The 25,010-nt window shown below is 35.2% G+C and overlaps 1 protein-coding gene across 2 annotated transcripts; it reads right to left on the reverse strand.

Moving 5' to 3' along the window:
- Nucleotides 1–4,917: 4,917 nt before the first annotated feature.
- On the reverse strand, nt 4,918–24,902 carry LOC135687682 (tRNA pseudouridine synthase Pus10). 2 transcript variants are annotated; one of them, XM_089110527.1, is made up of 19 exons: nt 23,058–24,902; nt 21,937–22,071; nt 21,519–21,605; nt 20,924–20,958; nt 19,778–19,883; nt 19,048–19,109; nt 18,010–18,049; nt 17,542–17,621; nt 17,092–17,177; nt 16,425–16,507; nt 15,659–15,701; nt 15,285–15,341; nt 14,834–14,966; nt 14,213–14,266; nt 10,353–10,410; nt 9,081–9,124; nt 8,263–8,361; nt 7,932–8,031; nt 4,918–5,977 (listed from the first exon to the last, which is right to left on the reverse strand). In XM_089110527.1, exons 1-19 carry the CDS (start codon nt 23,169–23,171, stop codon nt 5,924–5,926), a joined length of 1,470 nt encoding a protein of 489 aa, XP_088966653.1. In that variant the 5' UTR covers nt 23,172–24,902; the 3' UTR covers nt 4,918–5,923. The 2 variants fall into 2 exon arrangements, with proteins under 2 accessions (XP_088966653.1, XP_088966652.1); XM_089110526.1 differs by having other exon boundaries at nt 10,347–10,410.
- Nucleotides 24,903–25,010: the final 108 nt, after the last annotated feature.

Here is a 25,010-nt window from a genome sequence, read left to right on the forward strand (position 1 = left end):
AGATATTACAAACAAATTAACGGTGCAACTAAAAATGCCTTGCAAAACTGTTTTTAGAGACAATTTATAGTATGCTGCTGTAGAAACATGTTCACATAAGACCAACAATAAGAGAAGCAGAGCTTCAATTATCCAAAAAACATCGAGCCACAGCAAAACTTGTCTGGTTCTCATAAAAACAAGTTTATTTGAAAGCCATCCGGGTGCAGATATGATCACAGGTGTGATATGGAAAGTCATTTAGAGGTGAAAGAAAGAAGGGGTACTCGTTCAAATATTAAGTATTAAATATCAAATATTAAGTACAAATTAGAATAAACTAAGGAACTGAGTGTTGACACCATTATCAGGATGAGGCGAAGAAACTGGCAGAAAATCTCAAATGGAAAGCATTAGCGAACCTAAGTGATGGACATGCACTTACATCAGCAAACATGCAAATTATCTCGAAATGAACGTTTTATTATGATGGGTTAATGTGCAATAAAACTAAAATGTGTTTACTTTCATGGTTAACAAGAGAACAGGTGGTAAAATAGGGATCGCTTAACTGGAGAGAATCTTGTTTTGTTTTAGCAGCTGACAAATTATCTATGGTATCTGTTCTAGTCAACAACGCAGTGGCTTCATCCGTGGGAACCAGGAGACTGCGCTGCAAACACAGCCTGAAACGTAGCCCGAAGAGGGAAACTTTAAGCCACAAAATAAATAATAATCATCATAACCCCTATCATGTTATCATCAAAATGTTAAACTCGGACGTCATAAATAAAGTTGTGTGAAAACCAGTAAAAGAAGCTGCAGATTATGATCCTCAGAGCAGAGCAATAAAACTAAACGCGAAGTAGCGAAGTAGGAAACATTGAGACGAACTGAAACCAGTCAGAGTCTGCATACAGGCTATCCAAGATTTTTTTATGGCCACATAATCACCTTCAATATACGAACTACTCAGTAAACACAGGTTCATTTATGTGGGTTTTCAACGCGGGGTTGCTTTTAATGTCCAGCGACAACAACAACAACAACCAATACAAACGCAACAACAACAATAACAACAAACAGCCAGACAGTAGTGTCGTCATAATCTGAATGTAACTGGAATAATCAAAGTATAACTAAAGCGTACTCTTGAGTTTAATGGGAAAATTGCTCAGCGTTTTCGGGCAATTTGGTGAAAGATTTCACAAAGCTGGTTGAGATATGCTGCAAGAATTTACGAAATATCCGGAGGACATGAATTTTCCGATAACCACGCACTCAGCAGTCGAATCTAGATGCTTTTGTCTTAAATTCCAAATGCTTAGAAAGCCTAGGTGTCTTCATCCTTACAAAAACAAGGATTCTTATATCGAATTTCGAGGAATAAGAATCACTTAACTGTAATTCGCATAAATCTTACTGTATTTATATTTTGATTAGTCAAACAGCTTTTGATCCACACAAACATTCTGCAAACACAGATAAATTTCAAAATGGGTTTCAGAATCAAAAACAATTCACAGATCAAATGGGAAGGTGTCCATCCATGACAATAGATGGCATTAAAAGGGTATTTGATTCAAACCAAACAGGTCGGTCGATGATGCAGAGGATTCTTTGCCGTAAGAGGAGATTGAAGCAGCTTCTGCCCTCTAAAGAGGGATTGGAAAAGCCCTCATGAGAATATATAGAGGAAACTGTCATTCCAGCGCATTAAAATGACGCATGACTTTTCATACATCAACAGCAGCAGCAATCATGTTTTGCCACACAAAAGCACCGCAATTAATAATAGGAAAGGCCTAGGGCAGAAGGCTCAGGGAAGGAGTAGATTGGAAGGTTCAAGAGAACATTTTGAGAAGCTTCAACTACAGTCGTATGTAAGCAAAATGGCCTTAAAAAGATTCTGGTAATTCGAAAATATGGATGGAACTTACAGACTACGGAATTTGGCGATACTAGTAATACTCTTTCCCGGATTTGAAGTTTTGTTATGATCTCTGACCCTTTCTAGTAGCATACATGTCATTCCTCTTTGATGAGATGGAAGAAGACAAGTAGTAATTGCCCTGACAACATTTTCATTTCTTATTCTCGGATAGTCTCCCAAGCTACTTTTTCTTATCTGCATGACGTTATAGACGTAGGAAGCTTATGCGGGGGAGGGAGGGGTCGCAGTGGTGGCACCAGCCATTAGACTCTGAGCGGGAAAAATGAAACTTTTCGACCACGCCCTTATTACCGCCAGAGAACGCCCTTTTACCGACAAAGAACGCCAATTTTACCCGAAGGGTACGCCTGTGACTAAATTTTGGTTCCTTAAAGGTAGTTTCAAAATCATAGGATTGCATCAAAAAAAGTACGTTACCAATAATATTATCTTTCCCTCAACATCTTCTCGTCTAATTTAGACGAAATAGAAAGCTGATCCTATCGAGTACTGGGGGGACGTGTACATTCAAGAGAATGAAGCAACTGTTTATAAAAAGCGGGGACGTGCCCCTTTGCTTCCATGTTTCTATACGTTTGTGGTGACATAGAAAAACTAACGGGAACAAAAGATATCATATAACATAACTAAAAATTTTAACAAAATCAGTAAACATAATAGAACGTTCGATTAAACGACAAATGGACCACCTAGGTACAAGGGTCAAAACCATTTGAAACCAGAGGAAACGATGGAAAGATTTGAGAAAAACGCTAAGGGTCACTTGGTCGTCTGAATGACGTCACGCTCGTGAAAAAGAAACTCACGCAGAACGGGGGAGGGGGGAGTTTAATGCGGAGAAGATAGAAGCGCTCATGGGATTATTTATGACACAGTGACAATGAATGAACAAATAAGGACTTTGTTCACGCTCAAATCACCAAAAGAGGTGAAGCATGGCCCCTTTTCATGCTTTTACCTCACGTTTTGGCGAGGCGTAGTGATAACGCTTCCAGAGGGCGATTTTTTTATTCATGTTATTTAATGTTGGTTTACAAAAAAATAGCTAATAAACAGATGGGGCTACACAGTCACAAACTGCCCTTATTCGTACAAGGGGAAAGGGAAATCAGGTGATCAGAATATCAAGACGGAAGAATCGTTTGATCCATCTATGAACATTGGCTTTCAGTCCTTCTCTACCTAAAATCAGTTAATTGCTTGCAGGGAAAATTTAGGCAATGAATTTTAACCGAATGCCCGGAGTTGCCTAATAAAACATGCTACCTCTTAAATGAAATCCAATTTATAAGTCCTTATTTCAAACAGTTGAAAATTTAGGATCAATTTGTTTGGATATTGAGTCAAGATGACCAAAGATGGTTTAACTTAGTTGTCAAATTTGTATCAAGAGGCTTGATATAAGTACAATACCAACGCCCAACCACTTCAACCCAATCTGTTAAAAATTATGTTGATTTGAACATTTTCATTTTCTGCTGAAAATAGTATATGCTGGTAATAACGTTTCTATTTGTATTGAAATTTATGTTATCCTAGCGTACGTGGAAATTTATGCGTAACAAGCCGTTGTAGCTGTAATAATATTTATGGTATGTTATTGCTGTAATTAGGTAATGGAAGATATTGGAATAGACACTTAATTACAATGGAACCTCAATAAACGGACACTTTTATACAACGGATACCTCTCAACAACGGACAGATATTTTTGTTCCAAGTGGTTAAACGCACCTAGAGGAAATTCTATACAACGGACACCTCTATACAACACTGGTCTGAGTGCCAGCCGTTATAAAGAGGTTTCATTGTATACGAAATTATGAGACTGTTTGAAATCAAAGAATGCAATCTTGGTATGATAATCTGTCCCTCACCATACTCAATATGGACCTCGAGATAACTTTAGAATAAACTTGTTTGAACCAAGATTACTTCATCTCGTTTTCATCTGCAGCTGGCACCAGTAGCATAGTCACTGACTATTTGTTTTCAGATCAGAAAACTCTCGATTTACCTAATTTTTCTTTCATAATTGCACCATAAAAAAGGAAGTATAACTTCCAGTGGTATAATAAAGGGACATCTTGTCATCACAAAGGTTGCTAGACTCTTTTGGGTAACTAAGTACATTGACGCAGCTTTCTTTAACGTTACAAAAAGAGAAAACAAGGAATAAATTCGTAACAGGAGATAATGTGGAAAACGGTCTTGGATAGTGTGACTTCACCAGTTGGGTCCAGGTGCAAAGTCCTAGAATCTCACAAGAATTCAAGCTTTTATTTTAGTAATAAATGTGAGAAGACATCAAGCAAATCCCAGCTACTCCCGACGTTTGAGATGCATTGGATATTGCTACTCCGAAATTGGAAAAAGGATATATATTCTTCATTCTTAGATTCATCAAACAGAATGACTGATGGTTGAGCCATACAGACATGAATAATAATGAGAGCACGTAGTGAGAAGGTGTGGCTGAAAAAAAATGAAATTCGCAGTATCAATGAAAGTCACTAGGGTTTAGTGACACAACTGCATCACCGCTCTCGCATTGATTCTTGATTTCAGAATATGCGAAAAAAGAGGCAACGGGATGACGGCTTTTTAACCTGCAGCAAGAAAATAGGGTTTAAGATGGCTTTGCACAGTTTGGCCAGGTAAAAGCTACAACTTCTGTCAGAATGCGATTTGATGAAGAAAGGTGTTTTCTGCACCCCCCTCGCCCTCCTTAGAATATTCATTTGGACATAAGATTATTATCATGAACATTTTCCGCTTCATAAAGCATTGCAGAAAAAATCATTACTCATTTCTCTCCGTTTTTTGCGCAAAACCAGCCCCCTGGAGCTTTCGTTGCCATCCTTTAAAAAACAATAAATTTCCTGCCCACAATTTTATGCGTGTATGTTGAGCAAGAAGGCACATTTACATTTGTTATGAAAATTTAGGGGTTTATAAAAGATCTTGAGATAAAGAAAACCATCTATATCGTAAGACGTAGTGAATTTGACCTAACTACTTGTTGTTAGTGAAAGAATTGTGACATTCAAAAGTTTTGGGGAACAATTATATAAGCTTACTTTCAGCGAATAACATTCATTACCCTTTTCAAACAGCCTATCTCGAATACGAACAAAGTTTGATATTGAAAAAAGCAACACATGTAAAACCATAGCTTTACGGAAGATTTGAGCTATGTCTTTAGGGTTTACGTCTCTCTGAAAAGCACATGCCATACAACCGACTTAAATTAAAAAATGACAATGCAACCATATGGGGAAACTGAAATTTCAAAATTTTTATTGATAGTTAACAAAAATTTGAACAAATTCCAAACAGAGATCGAGAACACTTAAATATTGTACATTTCTACTTGCCTTAAATTTTATCATTCAAATAATAAAGGCTCCTATTTTTTACAAAAGTACCATACACATCAATTTTGTCAATAAGAATTATACAAGGGGTGAGGGAGCAAAGAATGATGTCATCTCACTAAAATGTCTTTAGCTATATGTTCGATTAGAAGTCATATCCATAAAGGACTATTTTTAACTAATTAATGGACAAATACATACTGTGGGCTGAGCTGCTTAAAGAAACGTGCCCACATGGCAAATAAAATAAAGATGAGAATTATAATTAATCTTTGTTTCATCACAGCAGTATTTCATTTCAATTCTTGCGCAAACATACATTTAAGGTCAAACTTCTGTGCGATATCTTGGTTTAAAATCATTAGCAAAGTGCAAACGTGCGCACGGACTTGTTGTTGGATATCTTGCAGAGGGAGCTATTGGATATTTTGCAGAAACAACACTTGAATCAGATCTTGCAGAAGGTCTTTTAATACCACCTCTATACGCTTCAGATATCGTCTAGAGCTACAATTTCTGAAAAAGATCCTGCTTCCTTCGAACCTTTGTGGTTACCAAATGTTTCTCAAGCCAAGCCTATTGAACATACCTTGTTACCAAAGGCTGCAGCCTTTCAAAAAATTCTTTCTTCCTCTTCTTTAGCTGGCGGCCATACTAGTTCAACCTCCTGAAAGAAATGTTGTGTTTCACTGGACAGTTTCATTACATTACAATTCAGAATCATTACAATTTCGACAACACAGGAGGATAAGGAACGAAAGATTTTGCTCAAATTAAAACCATTGACATTAACAAAAAACCTCTCTGTTTCCAAATGTAAGCAAAAGAAACGAATAATAAGTTTCTCTAATCAAAACAATTTATATTGATCCATTCTAAGGTGCATTTAGAATAATTTTGATCGTCCGTTAGAGAAAAGAGGTGAATAAATATTGACAAGCATCTCTTTTGATTTTAGGCCCAGGTCCAGATTGGACATCACATCTAATATGCATACTATATTTAACCAAACTAATAGCCAAACAAGTAAAAATTTATGTTTGTAAAGTAATACTGAAAGCAAATTAAGTTCCATTTTTAGATTAAGAGTCATCAAAAAAATATTCATATTTCAATAGGGAGCTTTTGCAACTTAAAATGGTGATTAATCAGCAGGAGTTTCTTTATCTCAGGTTAGTCTATTCAAACATTGGCGCAGTTTGTGTATGCGATATATTCCTGTTATGCACGCCCATTTCTAGAGAGTCAATAAGACATTCTTTTGAGATGATGAAATTTTGTTGTCAAAGCTTCAGAATGAAAAAAGTGCCATTTGCCAGCTTCATAAGCTTGCATCTCTGCATTGGTTATACAAAATTAAAATACCATTAAATGCCTTTGAAAAGAAATTGAACAATCCAGAGTTCCCAAGCCTCAGTCCATATTCCTTATCTTGAGCAGAGCCGTTAGTTAAACATTAAATTTAAGCGAAAGCTTCAGCCCTGAAAATGTCATTCTAGTTGTAATTGAACAATTTCGAGCCCCGTGTTCTGGTTTGACGTTCATCCAAGTGTCTTTACTTATTCAAGCAAGCCATTTCGGATTTTTTGAAAACTCTTTAACAAAGTTTCGAAGGTTTTCTTCACAGAGCTGCAGTTTGGCCACATTTTTCATATGAAGAAACAGATTTGGTGGCTGACATGGAGTTCAAAATCCTATACAAAAATAAATTAATAAAAAATAAATTGAAAAATGATTTTCATACTCCATGAGAAGGTGGCTGTATTGGTGAAGATGCTATTAATATACTTCACCTTTCCAGCACAATTACAATCACAAAATATGATGACACTGAATATTTGCCTGCAATGGAAGAAAATTTGGCCGTTTCTTCCTTGACTGTGTTAATCACACAGCAATACTGAGGTAGAAATTAAATCAAAGAAATAAAACATTGTTGTCATTGAAAAAGAAAAAAAATTTTCTGAGTGAATTTACTAGCTAGCAACAAAAACCAATGTCTGGGCGTCAAAATGCAGTTCTGGGAGCTTCAAGGAGAACTTTCTGTTTGCACAGCTTCTTGGAGAATTAGAATTGTTTGCCGTAGGCAGAGCCTAGACTCCAAGTAAATCGTGTTTATTCAAGTCACGATTAAAATTGCTTATTATAGAAATGGGGGCATGAGTGTCACATAATTCTTAGTAACCTATATTTTCTGACGATTTCTGATTCACAGACTGGTTTGAAACGTATTTACAAAGAGAGAAGAAGTCATATCTAGTGATATCTTGATACTCAAACACACAAAGCTAGACAGACGAAATTCAAGTAAAATCCTGTCCTAGTCAAGCAGGTTCACAAAGGATTTCAGCTGCTGCACATGAAATATCAAAGGAATTTAAGATACGGAATTTAAGTACGGAAGGATGAAAGAGAGGAAAATGTGACAAAGGAAAAGTGAAAGAAAGAAAAAATTAAAAAAGGGTCAAATAGTTAGAACCAACTTCATAGCCTCGACCAGCCTCAAATGTAATATTACTTCGATTTACTTGGAAGCAATCATAGGCGATATCCCACCCATAGCGTACTGTGAAATTAGTGAGCGAATGGTGATTGGTCTTGAAACTATTGAAATGACTAACCTGTACATCAAGTTCCAGAATATCAACCTCTGTTTCAAGAAGAGATCCGAGTGAAGGACACGTCCGTCTGAAGTCACCATGCACAAATTCCTTGATGTATCTTATTGACGCAGAATTAAGAAAACATTCCATCAAGCCTAAACAATTGGAACTACGATACACTACAAGACAATGGCAACATCATACTTCCTCGAAAAAAATAAATACAGATCTCAGAATGTCAGATTATGTCATATTATTTCATCAATGTCAACTTGCGAGCCAATCGACGCAATAAATATTATCCTTAATGAAAAGAGTTCAATTGCTGACACATAGCTTTGAAGGATACGTCCCTGCCTGTGTGGAAAGATTAAGAGTAAAATGATTTTGGTCGATCCTCTCAGCTGATATCGAGTGAATGGTCTTGCTTCTTGCTGCGAATGGTCTCCTGAAAATTAATTCAGTTCTTAAAGGTTAACCGATGTCAATTTGCCATAGGAAAACACAATAAAACCTACAAGACAACTGGATATTCTGTCACACAAACATTCTTCGTTGTTGCACACTGCAATGATTGCCGCACATTGCTGCACAGATATGCATTGAAACTAAAAGTTTGCGTGCAAAAGAAGCTACAGTCGTGCTGAAAAGAAATTGATACGTTTTTTGACCAGCTGTCTTGGGAAACTCTTTATTGAAGTTATCTTAGCCTTACAAAATGCTTTAAAGTAAGATAAGGGCTATTTAAATATCGTTTCCTTAAAATCTTTCAGTGGCAGCAGACTATACCAATGTTAAAAAATGTATAGAAATATTCCGTTATTACTTGAAACAAGCAACTTCCTTAGCAACTCAAAACTGTCTAACTACTAAGTGAATACCTGTCAAGGAAATGGCATATACAGAGATAATTGCTTATACAGAAATTACAGAGAATATTCTAGGAGCTTTTCAAATAATAATTCTAATCGTACGCGTATTGCATTGACGTTGCATTGATGTTGTATTGCCGTTGCATTGACGTTGCATTGATGTTGTATTGACATTGCATTGACGCATCCACAAGTCAACAAATAATGCAAACGAAAATTTGCAAACTAAGAGTAAGTTCCTAATCAACGATAAATATTTCAAAGAATAAAAAGCGAAAGGAAAAGGGCAAATAACCTGTGCAAGACACGAACGGGAGTTTTTTGGGAGATGACAAGATCCTGGAAAACGAAATTCAAATCAATAGTGTGTTGAATATCTGATGAAGAAAATGACGTTAAATGTTAGACCCCGTTTACACGAGAGTCGAATGTTTATTTGAAAGTGGGCCAGAATAATTGTCAATTCGAGGTACATTGAAGAAGATGTATTCCGTAGAATTGGCGTCAGAAAACGAAACATCAAGACTGATAAATAGGATTATTGCATGTCTTTTATTTGTTGGTTTAGCTGCGAGTTTGTCCTTTGTTAACAGCTCTTTCAGGTTTAATTGTGAGTGGTAAGTTCAGTAGGAACTGTTTGTTCTAATCTCAATTGTTTGATAGATTTCTGATGCATGCCATTTTTGAAAAGCGCATGCGCGTAATCTTTAGATCTCATCTGGATCGGATCCCGTGTAAACGCCTGGGATCAGATCCACAAATATCGGATATTTTTGGATCCGATCTGGTTCAGGTCACGTGCAATCAGAGTATTAGCATCTATAGTAATGTGCATGCGTTGTGAACAATGCAAAAGAATTGAGCTATTATATGTTCCTCTGTATCCTGGGATAGCATGGAGACGATAGAAACAAAAAGGATTTTAATTATCTGTGAATTTCGCTAATTTTTGTGATAATTTAACCAAATCATTTTTTCCTTCAAATCCACACAAAAATTCGAAACAAGATGACTTAAGAGAAAGAAACACTTTAATCATTCTCCGCTGTGCTTTTCTGAACATTGTTTAATTCAAATATGAGACAACATATTCATTTCCATCAAAGTGCTGTAGAAAAACATCAATTCAGTATTTCGCTACAAAAAATAGCCATATAATATAGAAATGACATCAATCTAAGCAGGCATATCGACTATCTGAGCAGATAAACAATGGAGGTCGGTTTGTGTTCTTGATGTAGACGGTCATAAAGCCATCTCACAAGGCATGTTTAGATCAGTAGCACATAAATGTTGTAATGAAAGTAATATATATCTTGACGTGGGCAATGCTTCTCTATAGGTGTCTTTATGGCTAATAAAATTATTTTCATGGCTAATAAAACTGTTCTTTATAGTTAACAAAACTTTGAAGAAGCATAAAATGTCATAAAAGTAAAGAAAAAAGGCCAATAATATTAATTTCATTGAGCACAACAGATACACAGTATTAGTCGCTTCATAACAGGTAACAGGTAAGCAGTAACATTCATCAATTCAAGCACTGATAAATCCAAAGTACCTTTACATTTTGGAGACTTTCGAGCTTTTCATCGCTCACTCCATTCTTTGCATAGACAGTAGCTCTGAAAAAGAAAAACTCTTTGCTGTAAAAGATTCACAACAATCTTCTATTTACTTCTATCTAAATCCAGATGAATTAAGATCCGCTTTTTCTTGCTATCTTGAAAGTTAACCTTTAAAAACTTTGCTTATTGATTGGCTAATACTGATTGACAGGTGGCTTAAGCTGATTAAGTGTATGTCGATTGCCTTGAATTTTCCTCAACGTTATTTTAAACTATGCATTATTCTTTTTGATTTGTGATTGCTAGATGGAGACATAGCTGTTGACAAAAATCATTATCTGCTGAAATGATTCTCAAGTCTCAAATCATCCAATCAATCATTAATCACTTCAGTGAATCATTGCATTCGATAAATCAATAAACAAATAAATCAACCAATCGCTTCAAAACAATTAATCAATCATTTTGTCAATCAATTATCACATGAAATCAATCAGTCCATTGACAAAACAGCCTAAACAAAGGACTTTCTTTTTGATGGTTGGAAAACAGACATACGAGATACGTTATAGATCAAGTCTCAGCTTCGCAAAAAAGGATTTTGGAGAGATTCGGCATGTGTATATTGTTTACATAACTACCGTATGACTTGACTTAACTGAGCAAATAGATGTATCAGTTGAAGAGCGTCAAGATTCTTGGATTAGTAAAAAAATTCAGCCTAAGTTTGACGAGGATTTAGGCATTATGAAGAAATGGTTTTGAAGTAGATCTCTGTTTAGAGAGGAGGATGGGATTGCATCTACACGGCTCTTTTCAGATAACCGACCTGGCGTATCACAGGAAATAGATACTATCAAAACTAATACAGTCTACCTCTATTTGTGAATTAAAAACTTTTTGCATTCCAAATTGGGAACATCAAATTGAGAGTAAAGAAAGCTTAATCCATATATTGGCTCAATGAAAGGGGGGTCAACTCGAACGAATAGACATATTGGCAAACAAGACATACTCCTAGCCACTCGCCATTAGACAGTCAGAGACAGGTGAAGTCAAGTTCAACAAAAACAGGCGATCAATTCTCTGTAAACGTTCTTGGATAAACCGAGAAGTTTTCTTATTTCTCTTTGACCCCAGAAGACTTAATTAGATTTTATTCACTGCCATCTCTCATGAGCATTCCGTTCCCACGATCTACCACCGACGAAAAAGACAAATACGCTGATTTAAATATTCAGATTCTGCAATTACGTAATCGTCTTAGGTTCAGAGACGGGCGATCTACTAAACTATATTTAACTTTAGTGAAGATAAATCACTTAAAAACCTTCTTCAAATGACTTCACTAACCCAAAAACCTAGATGGACTCTGGCTAAATTTGATGCCATAAACTTTTTGAAATATTATAATAGTAGATGTAATCTGTGGGCTTTCTGTTTTTGGTCATGGGTTAAAAGATCGCTATCTATGAGTCTGAAACCGGACTTAGATTGAAAACAGACGTGGTTTGAAACCGGACTTAAATTGAAACTAGACGTGGTTTGAAACCGGACAAATGGTTTGTGGCTTCCAAGTTAGAAAGAATAGAATAAGGTTTCAGGGAAAGAGATAATTTCAAAAAATTGGTCCAAAGGACCAATGAGAGATTTTCGGAAATAGCTGAAACGTTGTTCATGAAACTTAAACAACGCAAATGGACAAAGATACAGAGGTTTGCAAAAGTGTTTTTCAATCAGCTTGATTATTCTAACTGGCAATATCAGCATACAAGAGAAACAGTGGAAAGAGAAAGGGAGTAACTACCAAACGAAAAATGGGGACAAAGATTCGCAGAATAAATTCACAATTAGTTTGAAAGTTACCAGAAAGACGTAATACAATTATAAAAAGGAACAGCAATGGGAGACGCGCGGAAACGTTCACAAACAAACAAGATAGGAGAAATGAGAAAGAAGTAGAAAATCAGCGCCAAAGAAAGAAAAACGTCGAGACAGGCTGAATCAGCTGCCACAGGAAAAATAACGTAGAAATGAATGGAAGAGCCTGGCATGTACTCCCTCTTGATAAGCCTTTTTGGCTTGGTTTCTATAGTATAAACATTTTTCCATACCTTCAGAGCAAATGCTTCTGCAATTCATAGGATTTGTTCTTGGTCTTAAAAATGACCGGATTTAATACAGGGGAGTTTTTGAGGATTATGTCGGTTTAACATATAACTAATCTTGAATGCATTGAAGAGCTCCTACTTCAGTACTCTTTTAATGTCAACACTTATTCTGCTGACGTATGTGACACAGCTTCGTTTATGACTCAGAAATCACATGCTTTATATGCAGTTAATAACAAGTTTTAAAGACGAAATATAACAGGAAGTATAAACACACAGCACCTTAGGATAAAGAAATATAAAAATAACGGTTAATTAACTTCAAGGGTGGAAGGGTTTGATTGATATGAAATTAACAACATGACTAGAAAGGTTTGTACTTGCAAGAAAAAGATATATAGGTGCGTCACTCGTCTGGTTTGACAGATTTAATCAGAATTCTCATTTCAAGGATATCGATTCCAAACCTCTATCTGAACACGTGACCTCAAAATCTCAGAGGGCAATCCGAAGTTTACTCTTAGTTCAACATCTACAATCCTGGACGAATTTTGTTAAGATTTTCCAAAAAAGAATTTTTCAAAAATAAAAAAAACCCTATTCCAGCCCCCGTCCACCTTCCATCAATTTTAGTGTTGAACAAATCTGAGTTTCTCTTAGATGCTGTGGCTTCTGCTCAGCATTGATTTTTTGAGGATTGGGGTTAAGGCTATTTTTGTCACAATAATTTTCTTGTATTTTCAAAAAAATGAAGTTTACTTGAATAAGTTTTGTTCAAGATTGTAAATTCATTGTACAAAACTATTTTGTATTGGGTGTATAACGCAGAATCACAAGGAATATGGACAAAAAAACTGGGTCTTGAAAACCAGAAGAAAGTTTCATAGAAAGCCCTGACAGTAAATTAAGCAATCAAAGAAACAATTTATCTTCCGCAGTCAAGCCTTGCAAAAAAACATGAGAAATATGCAGAATGGAAAAACTACAACCGGAAAAAGTTACACAGATTTTCGTGTACTGGTATAGCACTGAGACGTGGATAATATGTTCAAGACCCTTTTGTAGGACTGACACTGGAGCCAGCAACAAAATGATAAAGGACTTTTACTTGTATAACGGTTAATCAATCTCAAATATAAACATATTATACATATCGAAGTCCAAATTGAACTGAGAGTCTATCAAATTTACTTTTTGAATACTTTAGGATCACATCGACCAATGTTTCCTTGAACAATATGAATTCCTGTAAATAGCTGCTAAATTTATCTTCCGATCAATAAACAATCAAATTTCGTCATCTTTTAATTATCGATAGACACAAATGTTTAATGATGGTTGAAGGTTAATACGAAAGCAAGAATGTTCCACTATAATATTGAATAACAAGTCATATTTTGCTTTCCACAAATTTTCTCAGGACATGGGATCGTCTGCTCAAACATTGAAAATAGTTTCATAACACAGGAATTTCAATTTCACAGGCTGACTAATAAATTAGCAATTTGAATATTTTTACTGCGAAAGTAATTCTAATCTGAGGCTAATCTTTTAATTTTGAACTCGACATTGAGCCAGTGGAAAACAAGACCTTTCTTCCAATTGGACACCAGTTTACACATTTTTGTATTCTCTTTCTCACGCCCAGTTTCATGGTCTTCAAACAGTCACTAGTCTGACTAATCGAAATCTGAACAAAACATCAAGTCATTTAGCTAAGTAGCTGAGAAAGAAGTTAGGATCCTCACCTGTAGAGTTTTATTTTGTGCTCTTCGCCTTCTTTCAGTAAAGTAAGATCTTTTCTAGGAAAGAAAAGATTTTAAATGTGCATAGAACTTTGCTGTTTTTGGTAAATACAAAATAAGCTTATAAAGAGGCTGCTTATAAAGGCCTTGCATTTCATGAAATCGTTCATTCTTTTAATTCACACCGATTAGCTTCAAAGGGTGATGAAATATTCGATATGTTTAGAAACAATTGACTTCTAAAAAGCGGTAAAATAAATTTTTAAATTCATTTTTCCTTCAAAATGTAGTTGTTGAAGGCAAAAAAGTCTACTAGCCAACAAACAGAAGGAAACAAAATTTGCTTAAAATTTTCAAAGATTTACAAGTCATCGTTGGTCAGGAAATACCTTGTGAAAGTTTGGTTAGATAAATATTCATAGCGTTGGACTAATTTACGATCTTACAGAGGAATACCTTGCATAAATTATACGGCGAAACCGGAATTATACAGGAATATCACAAACGTATAACAAAGCGAGCCCATTTACAAAGAAATGAAATACCAGGCGACAATATGGCCCAGTGTTGTTACATCTGGCATATGAGGGTGAATTTGGGAACATGCAGCAAAAGATGGCTTACTTTGGAATCATTTGCAGACGATTGACAGCTATCATGTCGGTTGAACTGTTGATTGAAATCTGGAGCTCCTTGACATCTTCTTCCGATGTTTTAGTTCTTCTGGAGTTAATGAGCTCTATGGCAAACGGTCTGCCTGCGTGAAGAAAAATTCTAAAACATTTAATCGAAAAGATAATCAATTCAAATGCACTTGGCTTACAAGTCGCAAGTTTTGTCATCTTTGTTATTTAATCTCGGTTAAAAATCTTAGTCAAACCTTACAGTGATTAGCTCTAATCGAAAGAAGAGCTTCAGACTCAAAGACATTAAAACAAGCCATGGTGGAACGCAAATGGCAGCAATAATATGCAGACATGTTACTGTGCAGTAGGACACATGAAGTTGTTAATAGGCTGAGGGTGGCTGGCGGGTCTGCAGTTTGGTACCCCTTCTAAAACCATTAAAGGTTTACCTGATCCAAGCATTTTTACGTCAACATCTTCTCTGCCGGCCGAGATAAACTTTAAATCTGAAAATGGAGGAAACTTTTTTCAAACCAAACATCGCTCTGGTCTGCAACTTATATAGATATACATAGATATATGTGTGAATAAGTTACATGCTTTCCAGCACTAAACTTTTACATTCAAAATAATATTCAAGAACAAATGAGCTAGAAAATCCCAAGGAACTTCCACTTAACTTAATGAAAGAAAAAGCCCTCAATGTCCTACTCTACTATGTAAAGATTAGAACATTCCTGAATTAGCAAAAGAAATGGTAATCGGTGGACGCTGATAAAAATACTCTACTTTGGTTTGAGGTTAAATTGCCAAAAAATGTTACCTGTCGCACGAAAATAGTGCAATATTTTATCGCATATCAGTTCCTGTTGAAAAGAGCAAGAAGTCACAACAAAATAATCACAAACTATGGCAAAGAACATATACATTAGCGATATGAATAATTTTGTACAAAAAACGTTTTTTATAATTCAGCCTATATTATATGGTTCCTACATTAAATTTGATTTGGCCTACTTCAACCAATTATGACTATGTAGGTCAACAAAAACACTGCCGAAAATTTGAGGGTGAGTTTTCCGCAATGTCCTTATCCCCCTCTTCCCAGGAATCGTATTCCTGCTGGAGTCAAGGCCAAACCTCTAAAATAAGCAAAGTACGCTACAACTGATGTGTTTTAACAATCGCTTCGCAAGATCACTTTCAAAATAAGACACGCTTTGCTCCCGATGATGCTATGCTCCCCATGATGCTATGCTCCCGAAGATGCTATGCTCCTGATGATGCTATGCTCCCGATGATGCTAACAGTCTATGGTTGCTCAACCCTAGCTGATATTGGATTGCCTCGTTAAAAGTCCTTGAGTCACAGTTTCATATTAGTGCCACTACTGACTCATGGTAAAGAAATCAATGCAGATTCTACGTTCATTCTACGGTCAGATAAGATAACCTTTTAAAGGCTGATGTTACATTTAAAGCAATAGACAGCTGGTTTAGCCGACGAGTCATGACTTGCTACCTTTCATTTACTGCCAACGGCGAATTACTTCGAATTATTTTGAAAGGACAATCCATGAAAACATTCACCTGTACTGAGGATTCTGTTTTTCTGGTTCCATCGATTATCCAAGGCGTCTGGCTTAATTCCCTTGAATATTTATTGTACCTTCCTGTTGAAAGCCAAACAAGAGACGAAGATTTATTGATGAGCATAAGCAACATTAAAAACTTGAAATTCTTTATTCTTTTCATTAATACTTTTCTATTATGGCGATGATCTATTAAGCAGGAGCACAAATCACCCGGCATTAATAACAGACTGTTCGCAGCAGATCCTATTTGTAGAAAGCAAACAGACATGATAATTGCTGCAGTGCTCCGGAAAGAGAGAGGAATAACATTCGATGAATCAAGAGAAAAATGCCGAAATATATCACAAAGAGACATATGGGCATGAAATACAGTTTGTTGTGAAAATGCTACTCTCCGAGAGTACATGGAGCTTTGGAAACGACATATATGATACAAACAAAAATCTGCTAAAATCTGTTTAGTCTACAAAACAATTTTGGAATACTGAGCTGAAAAAACTTTATTTAAAACATTCTTTGTGCCCCATTGTTCTATTCTTTATAAACATTGCTGTTTCTGTTTTCAGCATGCTTGCAGAATCAGTACACGTTTGATAGCGTTATTCTGTATTAAATATAGGCTTATAGCCAACTAACAAGGTATGAAGCAAGATTCTTCTGACCTGCAACGTAAATGGCTTCTTGAAAACAAAGAATATCTTTCAAGCTGCAAGACTCGGTTGGTAACTGCGGAGGACAGTCTGCATACCTAAGAAATGGGACAGCATAAAATGATCGAAGTTGAAATAGAGACAGTATCAATCAATCAATCAATCAATCAATCAATCAATCAATCAATCAATCAATCAATCAATCAATCAATCAATCAGTCAGTCAATCAATCAATCAATCAATCAATCAATCAGTCAATCAATCAATCAATCAATCAATCAATCAATCAATCAATCAATCAAAAACTTTATTAATGTGTCAAAAAATATTTAGCTTAACAAGCTTATTGGGGACACAACGAAAATAGTATATAGAGTTCTAGATCTCGCATCTAGAACAAATCCCTTCGTGTTTTTCAACTTGTTGGACAAATGCTATGGCAAAACATGATTGATACTTACTTTGAAAGAGTCTCCATGGATTTCATCTCATCTAGAGTGGTTTGAATACTAGAAATACTTTGTGAAGGTTTTCCACCATACTGTTACAAAAATAGAGATCTCAGTGAGTTTTGGAAGGGGAGTCATTAAGCTAACAAGCAACAATTTTAGGATACATCCTCCATAACTTTGTATTTATTGCTTCATAATCAATGGTGAGGCATACTAACATAAAACTGAAAAATTAACAAAAGTAAATAAAAGGGTGAAAAGTCAATTATCGACCTTTAAGCATGCTTAGACCACAAGCATGATCACACATCTTATCTAATTCTAAACTAGAAAAGACAAACATATAGACAAAATTGATAAAAAATGTGAAGGATAAAATAATGTATAATCAGAAATAAACTGCTTCTCAAAAACCAACATCCTTTTTGGAAACAATTAAAAATGGCAGAAAACTATTTGAAATATGTTTTCCATTACCTTCCTTTTTCTGGAATTTGATCCTTTACTACATTGCATTCTACAAAAAGATTACTGTATGATAAGAAAATCAGTTAGAGATAACACTTCGTGCTAATGCTATTTTGGTATAATGAACAACATACCTGATCTAATCGAATTAACATGTTGAGCACAAAGCTAGTTTAAACATGTTTTTTATTCAGTAGTTCAAGTTTCTTGATAGAAAATTACTATCTTATATTTATTTTTAGCTCTTTGTTAGTTTCAAGAGCTTGCCCTCTTGACCCCTCAGAAACAATCTATTTCTAAGCAAATATTTTTCAGTCAATTTTGTTATTAGATTCCTTTTCACTGACGACCCTGCTATATGTTAAAATAACATTAGATAATGCAAATTGAGACAGTTCTTAAAATACAAAGAGCATATCTTGGAAAATCAGATGCCAAAAAGCTGAAAGAGGCTGTGAAATAAAAGTGACCTTGGTTGCTCTGAAATATCAGCAGTTGGTCGCAACTTTGCTTGAAGAACCCATGACAACCTTGCACCAGATATTCTCAATAAACACTGCCTAGCTCAATGTAAGAGCTTATTATCAAAATTGATGTTTAATAATTCATTAAAGACATTTTCTCTCATCATGACACTTTCTGTAAAGTAGGAGCAAATCAGAAGTGAATCCTAATTTCAAGATATTTTAAAGAAACACTTTTAAAATAAGTCTACACTTACAAAACTCATTAACAAAAGGCTGTCCTTGTCTTATGAAGCTTGCCTCTTAACACTGGCACAGCTTATCTATTATCTTTCTCACTCAGGGCAAGTTTAACAACAAATGATTTATTCAAGCAACTAAAGTTTTTTGTTTTCTCTTTATGTGAATCATAATGCACTGACAATTCAATTAATAATGTCCATGCTGCATTATCTCCATATTTGCACTTTCAAAGAATTTATCTACATGGGCAATCCTCTCAGAAAAAGAACAGGCTTGTTCATCATTCGAACACAACCTGAGAAATGAATTACTAGATATATTAATCAATGCATCTTCTTACAAGGCCGAGACTTCCTTGCGATCGTTGATGTAATCAGCAACAACAGTGACTCTCAAGTCGCTCTGTAATAAAAATAGTATTTTTATAACACCTTTGCATCTTAAAATTGCTTTGCAAAAAATAATTCTAGATATACTAAAGTCTTTTGACTGACACTCTAAGGAGTAGAAGAACAAAAACTCTAAGTAGGGAAATAGAAAATATATACACTCAGCACATGAATTTTAAGGTTGCCCAATCAGTGTTGCCTGCCTATAGAAAATATCCCCAATGGAGCATTAGGGTCAAAATAAACTCCCTGTATCCACACATGAGTGGTTATTTATTTTCATGCATATCAAATCGAAAACAGCTAGACAGATGACACATGTACACCGACTGATGTACACATAAATGAAGATACTACTATTGCTAACCTATAGAGCCCAATACTGAAATTGTACATCAATTTAAAATTAGCAGGAAATCAAAGAGGCAGGGTAAGGCATTCTTATTTTCTCCAGTTTTGTAAAATGTGCTTAATGATGGGGTACTGAAATGTTGCAAAATGGGAACATTCCACAATATAAAAAGGGCATGGTCTCAGAATCAACCATATAACTGTTGAAAAGCACACTAAAAACTCATTTACAAGCTGAATGTTATAAATGTAACATGAAAACAAATTTTCAAAATACTAAAGCATTATCAAATTTCCTAAACAGACAAAGCAAAATTTTGAATATAAAACCTTGACATCGCACTTTTTTCTTGTTTTTTCTTCTAATTTTTCAGTAAGTCCATATTTCAAAGCATCTTTCACTGAAACAACATCTTCCTGTTTCCATACTTCGTCTCTAAGAAGAGAAAGGATTCACAGCAACCATCAATAATGTATTCTATTGAGCTTTCGAAAACGTTTTTTGGTGACAGTCTGTCTTAGGAAAACCAAGTTGCTCATTCAGTTAGAAATTAACTATTTGAAATAAAATGGTCAACTATATGAACACAAAAGACTAGCAAAATGTTAACCTTGTTCCAGAATTAAGTACATTGACATTATCTTACTATTTTGGTTCTTACCAAACTTCCAAAAAACATTAAATTTTACTACAATATATAAATGAACACAGGAACTGTTACAAGAAAAAGGGTAGAAGATTCAATTTCAGTCACAACAAATGAAAGGCATCATTTAGAAATTTTTCTTCATTCCCATTTTAGAAATTCCCATCTTTTACTTGCCAGCAAGGGTTTTCAAACTAGTTGTAAATTAAGAAAGAATCTTAGGCAGCCTTTCCACTAGCCTGGGTTAAAACATCCGGGTTAAAACTTATCCGTTTTTCAAGTGAGTCAAGAGAAACAGCTTTTTTCTTCGACCCGTTTTTAATCCGTTTTTGATCATTCCGACTAAGCCAGGTTAAAATGTATCCAGGGTGAAAAGTTGTAAGAGTAATCGGTATTTGCATCAATAATCCTTCAATTTCTATTGTTGTAGGCCAATGAAAGCAACATCGACATCCAGGATTTTGTTTTTTTATTTTTGGCGCCATCTCAATTTTTGAATGTTGCTGTTGTTGCAAGTGGGTCAGAAGTTATCAGGGTTTCAGCATTTCCATTAACTCGCAGGTGGGTCAAAAGATACCCGGGTAAAAACTGACCCACTTTGAGACCCATTTTCAAACTTATCTGTTTTTCAAGTGAGTTAGTGGGAACGCGACGCAAAAACAGGTAACTTTTAACCTGGATATGTTTTGACCCAGGCTAGTGGAAAGGCTGCCTTATAGAAGTCTATTGAAACTTGAAAATTTAGCATAGGTTTGGCTTCATTATTGATAAATAGCTACAATCTTTTTTGAAGAACATGTAAAATTTGAATTAACAGCCAATCACATACCTCAGTTTCTCTTTTGCATATGTATACAATGAGTGCTAGCAAAACCAATGATAACAATTTAGTGTTTCAGATAAATAGAGAATTTTAAGAATAATCAGTGAAAAAATTAAGGCTAAACAAAAGTAAACAAATGTACATAAAAATCAATTTTAAGACTTATGTAGAAAAGAACAGCAAATGAACAGGAATTCCCTGTGTATGCCTATGAAGCCAATTTATTTGAGAAGTTTACATTCATCAGTTTTGTTGACTTTCTGCCCCAGTCAAAAAGCTTAACACCTCATCAGATAGGATCAAAGACATGACATCTATAAATTCTTGAATGACTGTGATCTTTTCTTGACATGACTTTAATAGTCAAAATAATTAAATATTCAGTACCCTTGTTCTAAAGAAATGTTGAACAAATTTGATATAGGCATAATAAAGAATTTCAGGCTGTTATGAGATGGAAACAAAGGCTGTTTGACATAATGTATAGGAAACTTCTTGGAAACATTTTATGGGTTGCACAACACCACCACACACCTAGTAATGGTTAGTATCCCAACTAGACTTTTCCTCGCATATTTGTCACATAACTTAAATCACATACCTGTCTTATAGCTATTGAATTGGGAATCATAGCATTCAATGAGAATGTGTCACTGTCATAGTCATCTTCCAACATTTTCTTTGCTATCTAAAATTGATAAAAAATGTGATACTTTTTCAGAGACACTTCACTTTTCCACTTTTACCAAAAAAATTCTTTGAAGTTTATTTTCAATTCAGGAAACTTTGGAAAATATATTGTTGTGCTCCTGTCACTCACAATTTGATTATAAATGGAAATTCAATTCTTTGGTACACTCTTTCAAACATTAACCTTGCCAAGTAATGTCAATAAGTGTAACAAAACGGTACAAAGTATTCTTGGTGAACAGAAAATCTATTGCTACAGGTTGCTAACAAAAATTAAAAAATTTTAAAGAAATGAAGAAAAAGATCCAAACAACAATAAAACAGCATACTTTGTTCAGACAACTGCTCAAAAAGTTGTCTCCAAGGATTCCCAAACACAGTGGGCAGCTTTCTGATTTATGTTCTTCTTGCAATACTGGCTGACAATTTTGTAGCAACTCTGCGCCATGTTTTACATTTGCATGCTAAAATATTCAAAATAGGTGCTATTCTCAGATTTGAGCAATTTGTATCTTCACATTTGACAAAAATGGATAACAGAATTGGAACCTTAATGTTGAAATTAGTCTGTGCCAAAAATTTCAAATTGTTTGGGCTGTCAGGCTGCGAATTACCACATTTTCAAAATTTAGCTTTTCCTATACATTTCAATGGAATTTGTTGCTGTAGTGAAATTTTTTCACTGCAGCAGTAAGTTCTCGTCAACTCTAAAGAAATATCTAAACATTCGAAACAAAGTAACATGCGACCGAACGGTCCAAACAACATATTCAAGAACGGTCCAAACAAGATGAAGATTTCAATTCTGAAGTCCATTTTCGAAAAAGATCTGTAGATAGTGAGATACAAAACTGATGACATCAACTTGAATCCATCAATTGCTATTTATGAAAATAATAAACATGGATAAATGCAGATTCAAAATCTGGAAATGACAAACAATGGCAATGGGTTGAAAAATTTACAAAGTAAAGAAATAAACTTGAAAAGTGTTTGAAAATTCGACACATCAGGTACAAATTTGACATGAGGGGTACCATTTGCATGGGAGCGACGGCTACGCCCCACTATGGCTACTCTGAACTCTTATCATGTCGCAATTAACAGAACCTGTTAAAAATGTTTTGAAAAACTTCCAGCAAGTCTCATAAAGGTTTCAAAGCTGCGAGACTGTCCAATAAAAAGTTGAAATTTTTAACTTTTGAAATTGGGTATCTCAACATCATAAAAGTGTCATGTCACGCGTTTCTATCATCAAAATATAGAAAGCACGGATATCGCAACACCACTTAGCTTACTGCTTAAATAGTTAACCTATCCATGCGTTGAGGTTTTGCTTGCTAAAGCTGGACAAATATTGTATTCCGTTAATTAATCAGCAAGACTTTGTTACAGTTTATCGTATTATATCTTAAATATAATTAATTAAAATAAAATTTTAGTAACCAACCTCGGCGTCACCAGCCCTTCTGAGAACGAAATTTGCTCTATTATGCTTTCCAGATAATCTATGCAAACACCTTATACAGCACTTCGCCTCGCGCAGAAATTCTCCAATATGCATAGCAAGTGATTTCGGATTTCTGCTATCGTTTGCCCTGAGCACGAGTCAACACCACGAGATAACTGCCGCCATTTTCGGCGATTGTAGCCTCATACCCATGTCGAGGATACAACGGGAAATTCTTAGAAACAATTTCTTTGGGGCGACCATAGAGATGGGGACGCATACACAAGAAGTTAGTATGCATTTTTCGTTGCCTCATTAGTAACTTTTGGGATGTGCAAGAACCGCAAGTTACAAAGCAAGCTTTTATCTCCACACCACACTTTCTAACAAACTCGTCCCAGAAGTACCTACAATAACTTCTTTCAAGAAAAAACTTCTGTTACTTTGCCCCACTCCTAAACCAGAATTAAGTATCGATGTTCCAAAACGCCTAGCAGCTCTTTCTTACCCACTTACGTGCTCGTTTAAGCAAGCTGAACCTGCATAAGATTTGATATAATTTCAAAGATAAAATTGATCCAATGTGCTCTATAAATGATGGCGTTGAGGATACAGATCATTTCTTGCTGTTCTTCCATTTATGTTTTAGACATGTTCTTCTCAAAGGTGTCAGTGCATTATCACATAAACATGGCCTATCAACTTTTCAAACGGAATGCTACTTAATGTTTTGTTGTATGGTGATGAAAGGCTACCAATTGCTGTTAATAGAGAAATAATCAAGGCAACTCTGCTACCACCTCACCTCTAATTAGTATTTGTAGAGTTGGATATGATATCTGTGGAATTTTATGAGAGATTCTATCAAACCACATAGACATGTCGCCTTGTTAAAATTGCGTGTACCGCTTACTAGACTAGGCGACAAGAGACAGGCTTTCACAAGCCTGAGTCAAGATCATGAAATGGGTTTTTAAAACATGGTTTTTTTTTAAACTTGAAATATCCAGAACTTGAAATATCCAGAACTCCCATGGCTTAAAATTAGACAGCGACTCAAACTCTGTTAAACAAATTGTTACAAACAACTTCATAAGGGTATCTGTTGGTAACCTGAAACGCCAAATACAGTAGATAAAAACAAAGAATGTGTACATATGCAATTAAAATCAACGTTGAAATTTGTTTCATGCTTCATATAAATATAGTGGCAATTATTAGAATGAGATTCCTTGCTCGTGATAAAAAGATGATTCAGAAACAATAATACTTGAATATCCGAAGAAACGTTCTGTATATTATGCGGATTGTATGACATTCCTTAAGATGTGGATAAATGCTATTTTCTCTTGAAATCTAATGCCTGTGATCTGAGAACAACAAATTTTCTTGGATAATCAACCAAAAAGTCTTTCTTGCGATAGAATGTTCATACGTGAACTGCTAATGAACAGTGAAATGACAGTTGAGCGTCAAAGTGTTTGTTCCATAAAAAATATGCTATCTATGTCTAACTTGACCGTTGGTACTAATTTATTTTTCAGGGACAATTTTACAGAACGTTGATTGTCTGCATGTATTGCCTAGCAATTAAGCCAGTTTCAGACACAATCTATTTTACTTATTGTTGAATCCGTTATTGAACAGCATTGTAAAGGGACACAAGGGTTCAATATTTCACTATGGACTTCTAAGGAAAGGGGTCAACGTCATTTTAAATGGGCATTGACATCAAAACACCCGCAGCGATTCTGCAATCGACTCCAGTCCCGTTGCCCTGTGCATAAATATGACCACTCTAGGGCTACTTTAATTCCTCTGCCAACGTCAAAAAAATCTTCTTCCAGAAAGAACCAATTCTTGAAAGGTTTGTTCTGGTATAGTTGTTTAGAAGCTTTTATCTTGTCGAGAATATGGACAGCTTCTTGATATATACAAAATGGCAAAAAGTGC

The sequence above is a fragment of the Rhopilema esculentum genome, chromosome 10 (assembly GCF_057945365.1).
Source record: "Rhopilema esculentum isolate cy_ngs chromosome 10, ASM5794536v1, whole genome shotgun sequence".
Taxonomy (NCBI): Eukaryota; Metazoa; Cnidaria; class Scyphozoa; order Rhizostomeae; family Rhizostomatidae; genus Rhopilema; species Rhopilema esculentum.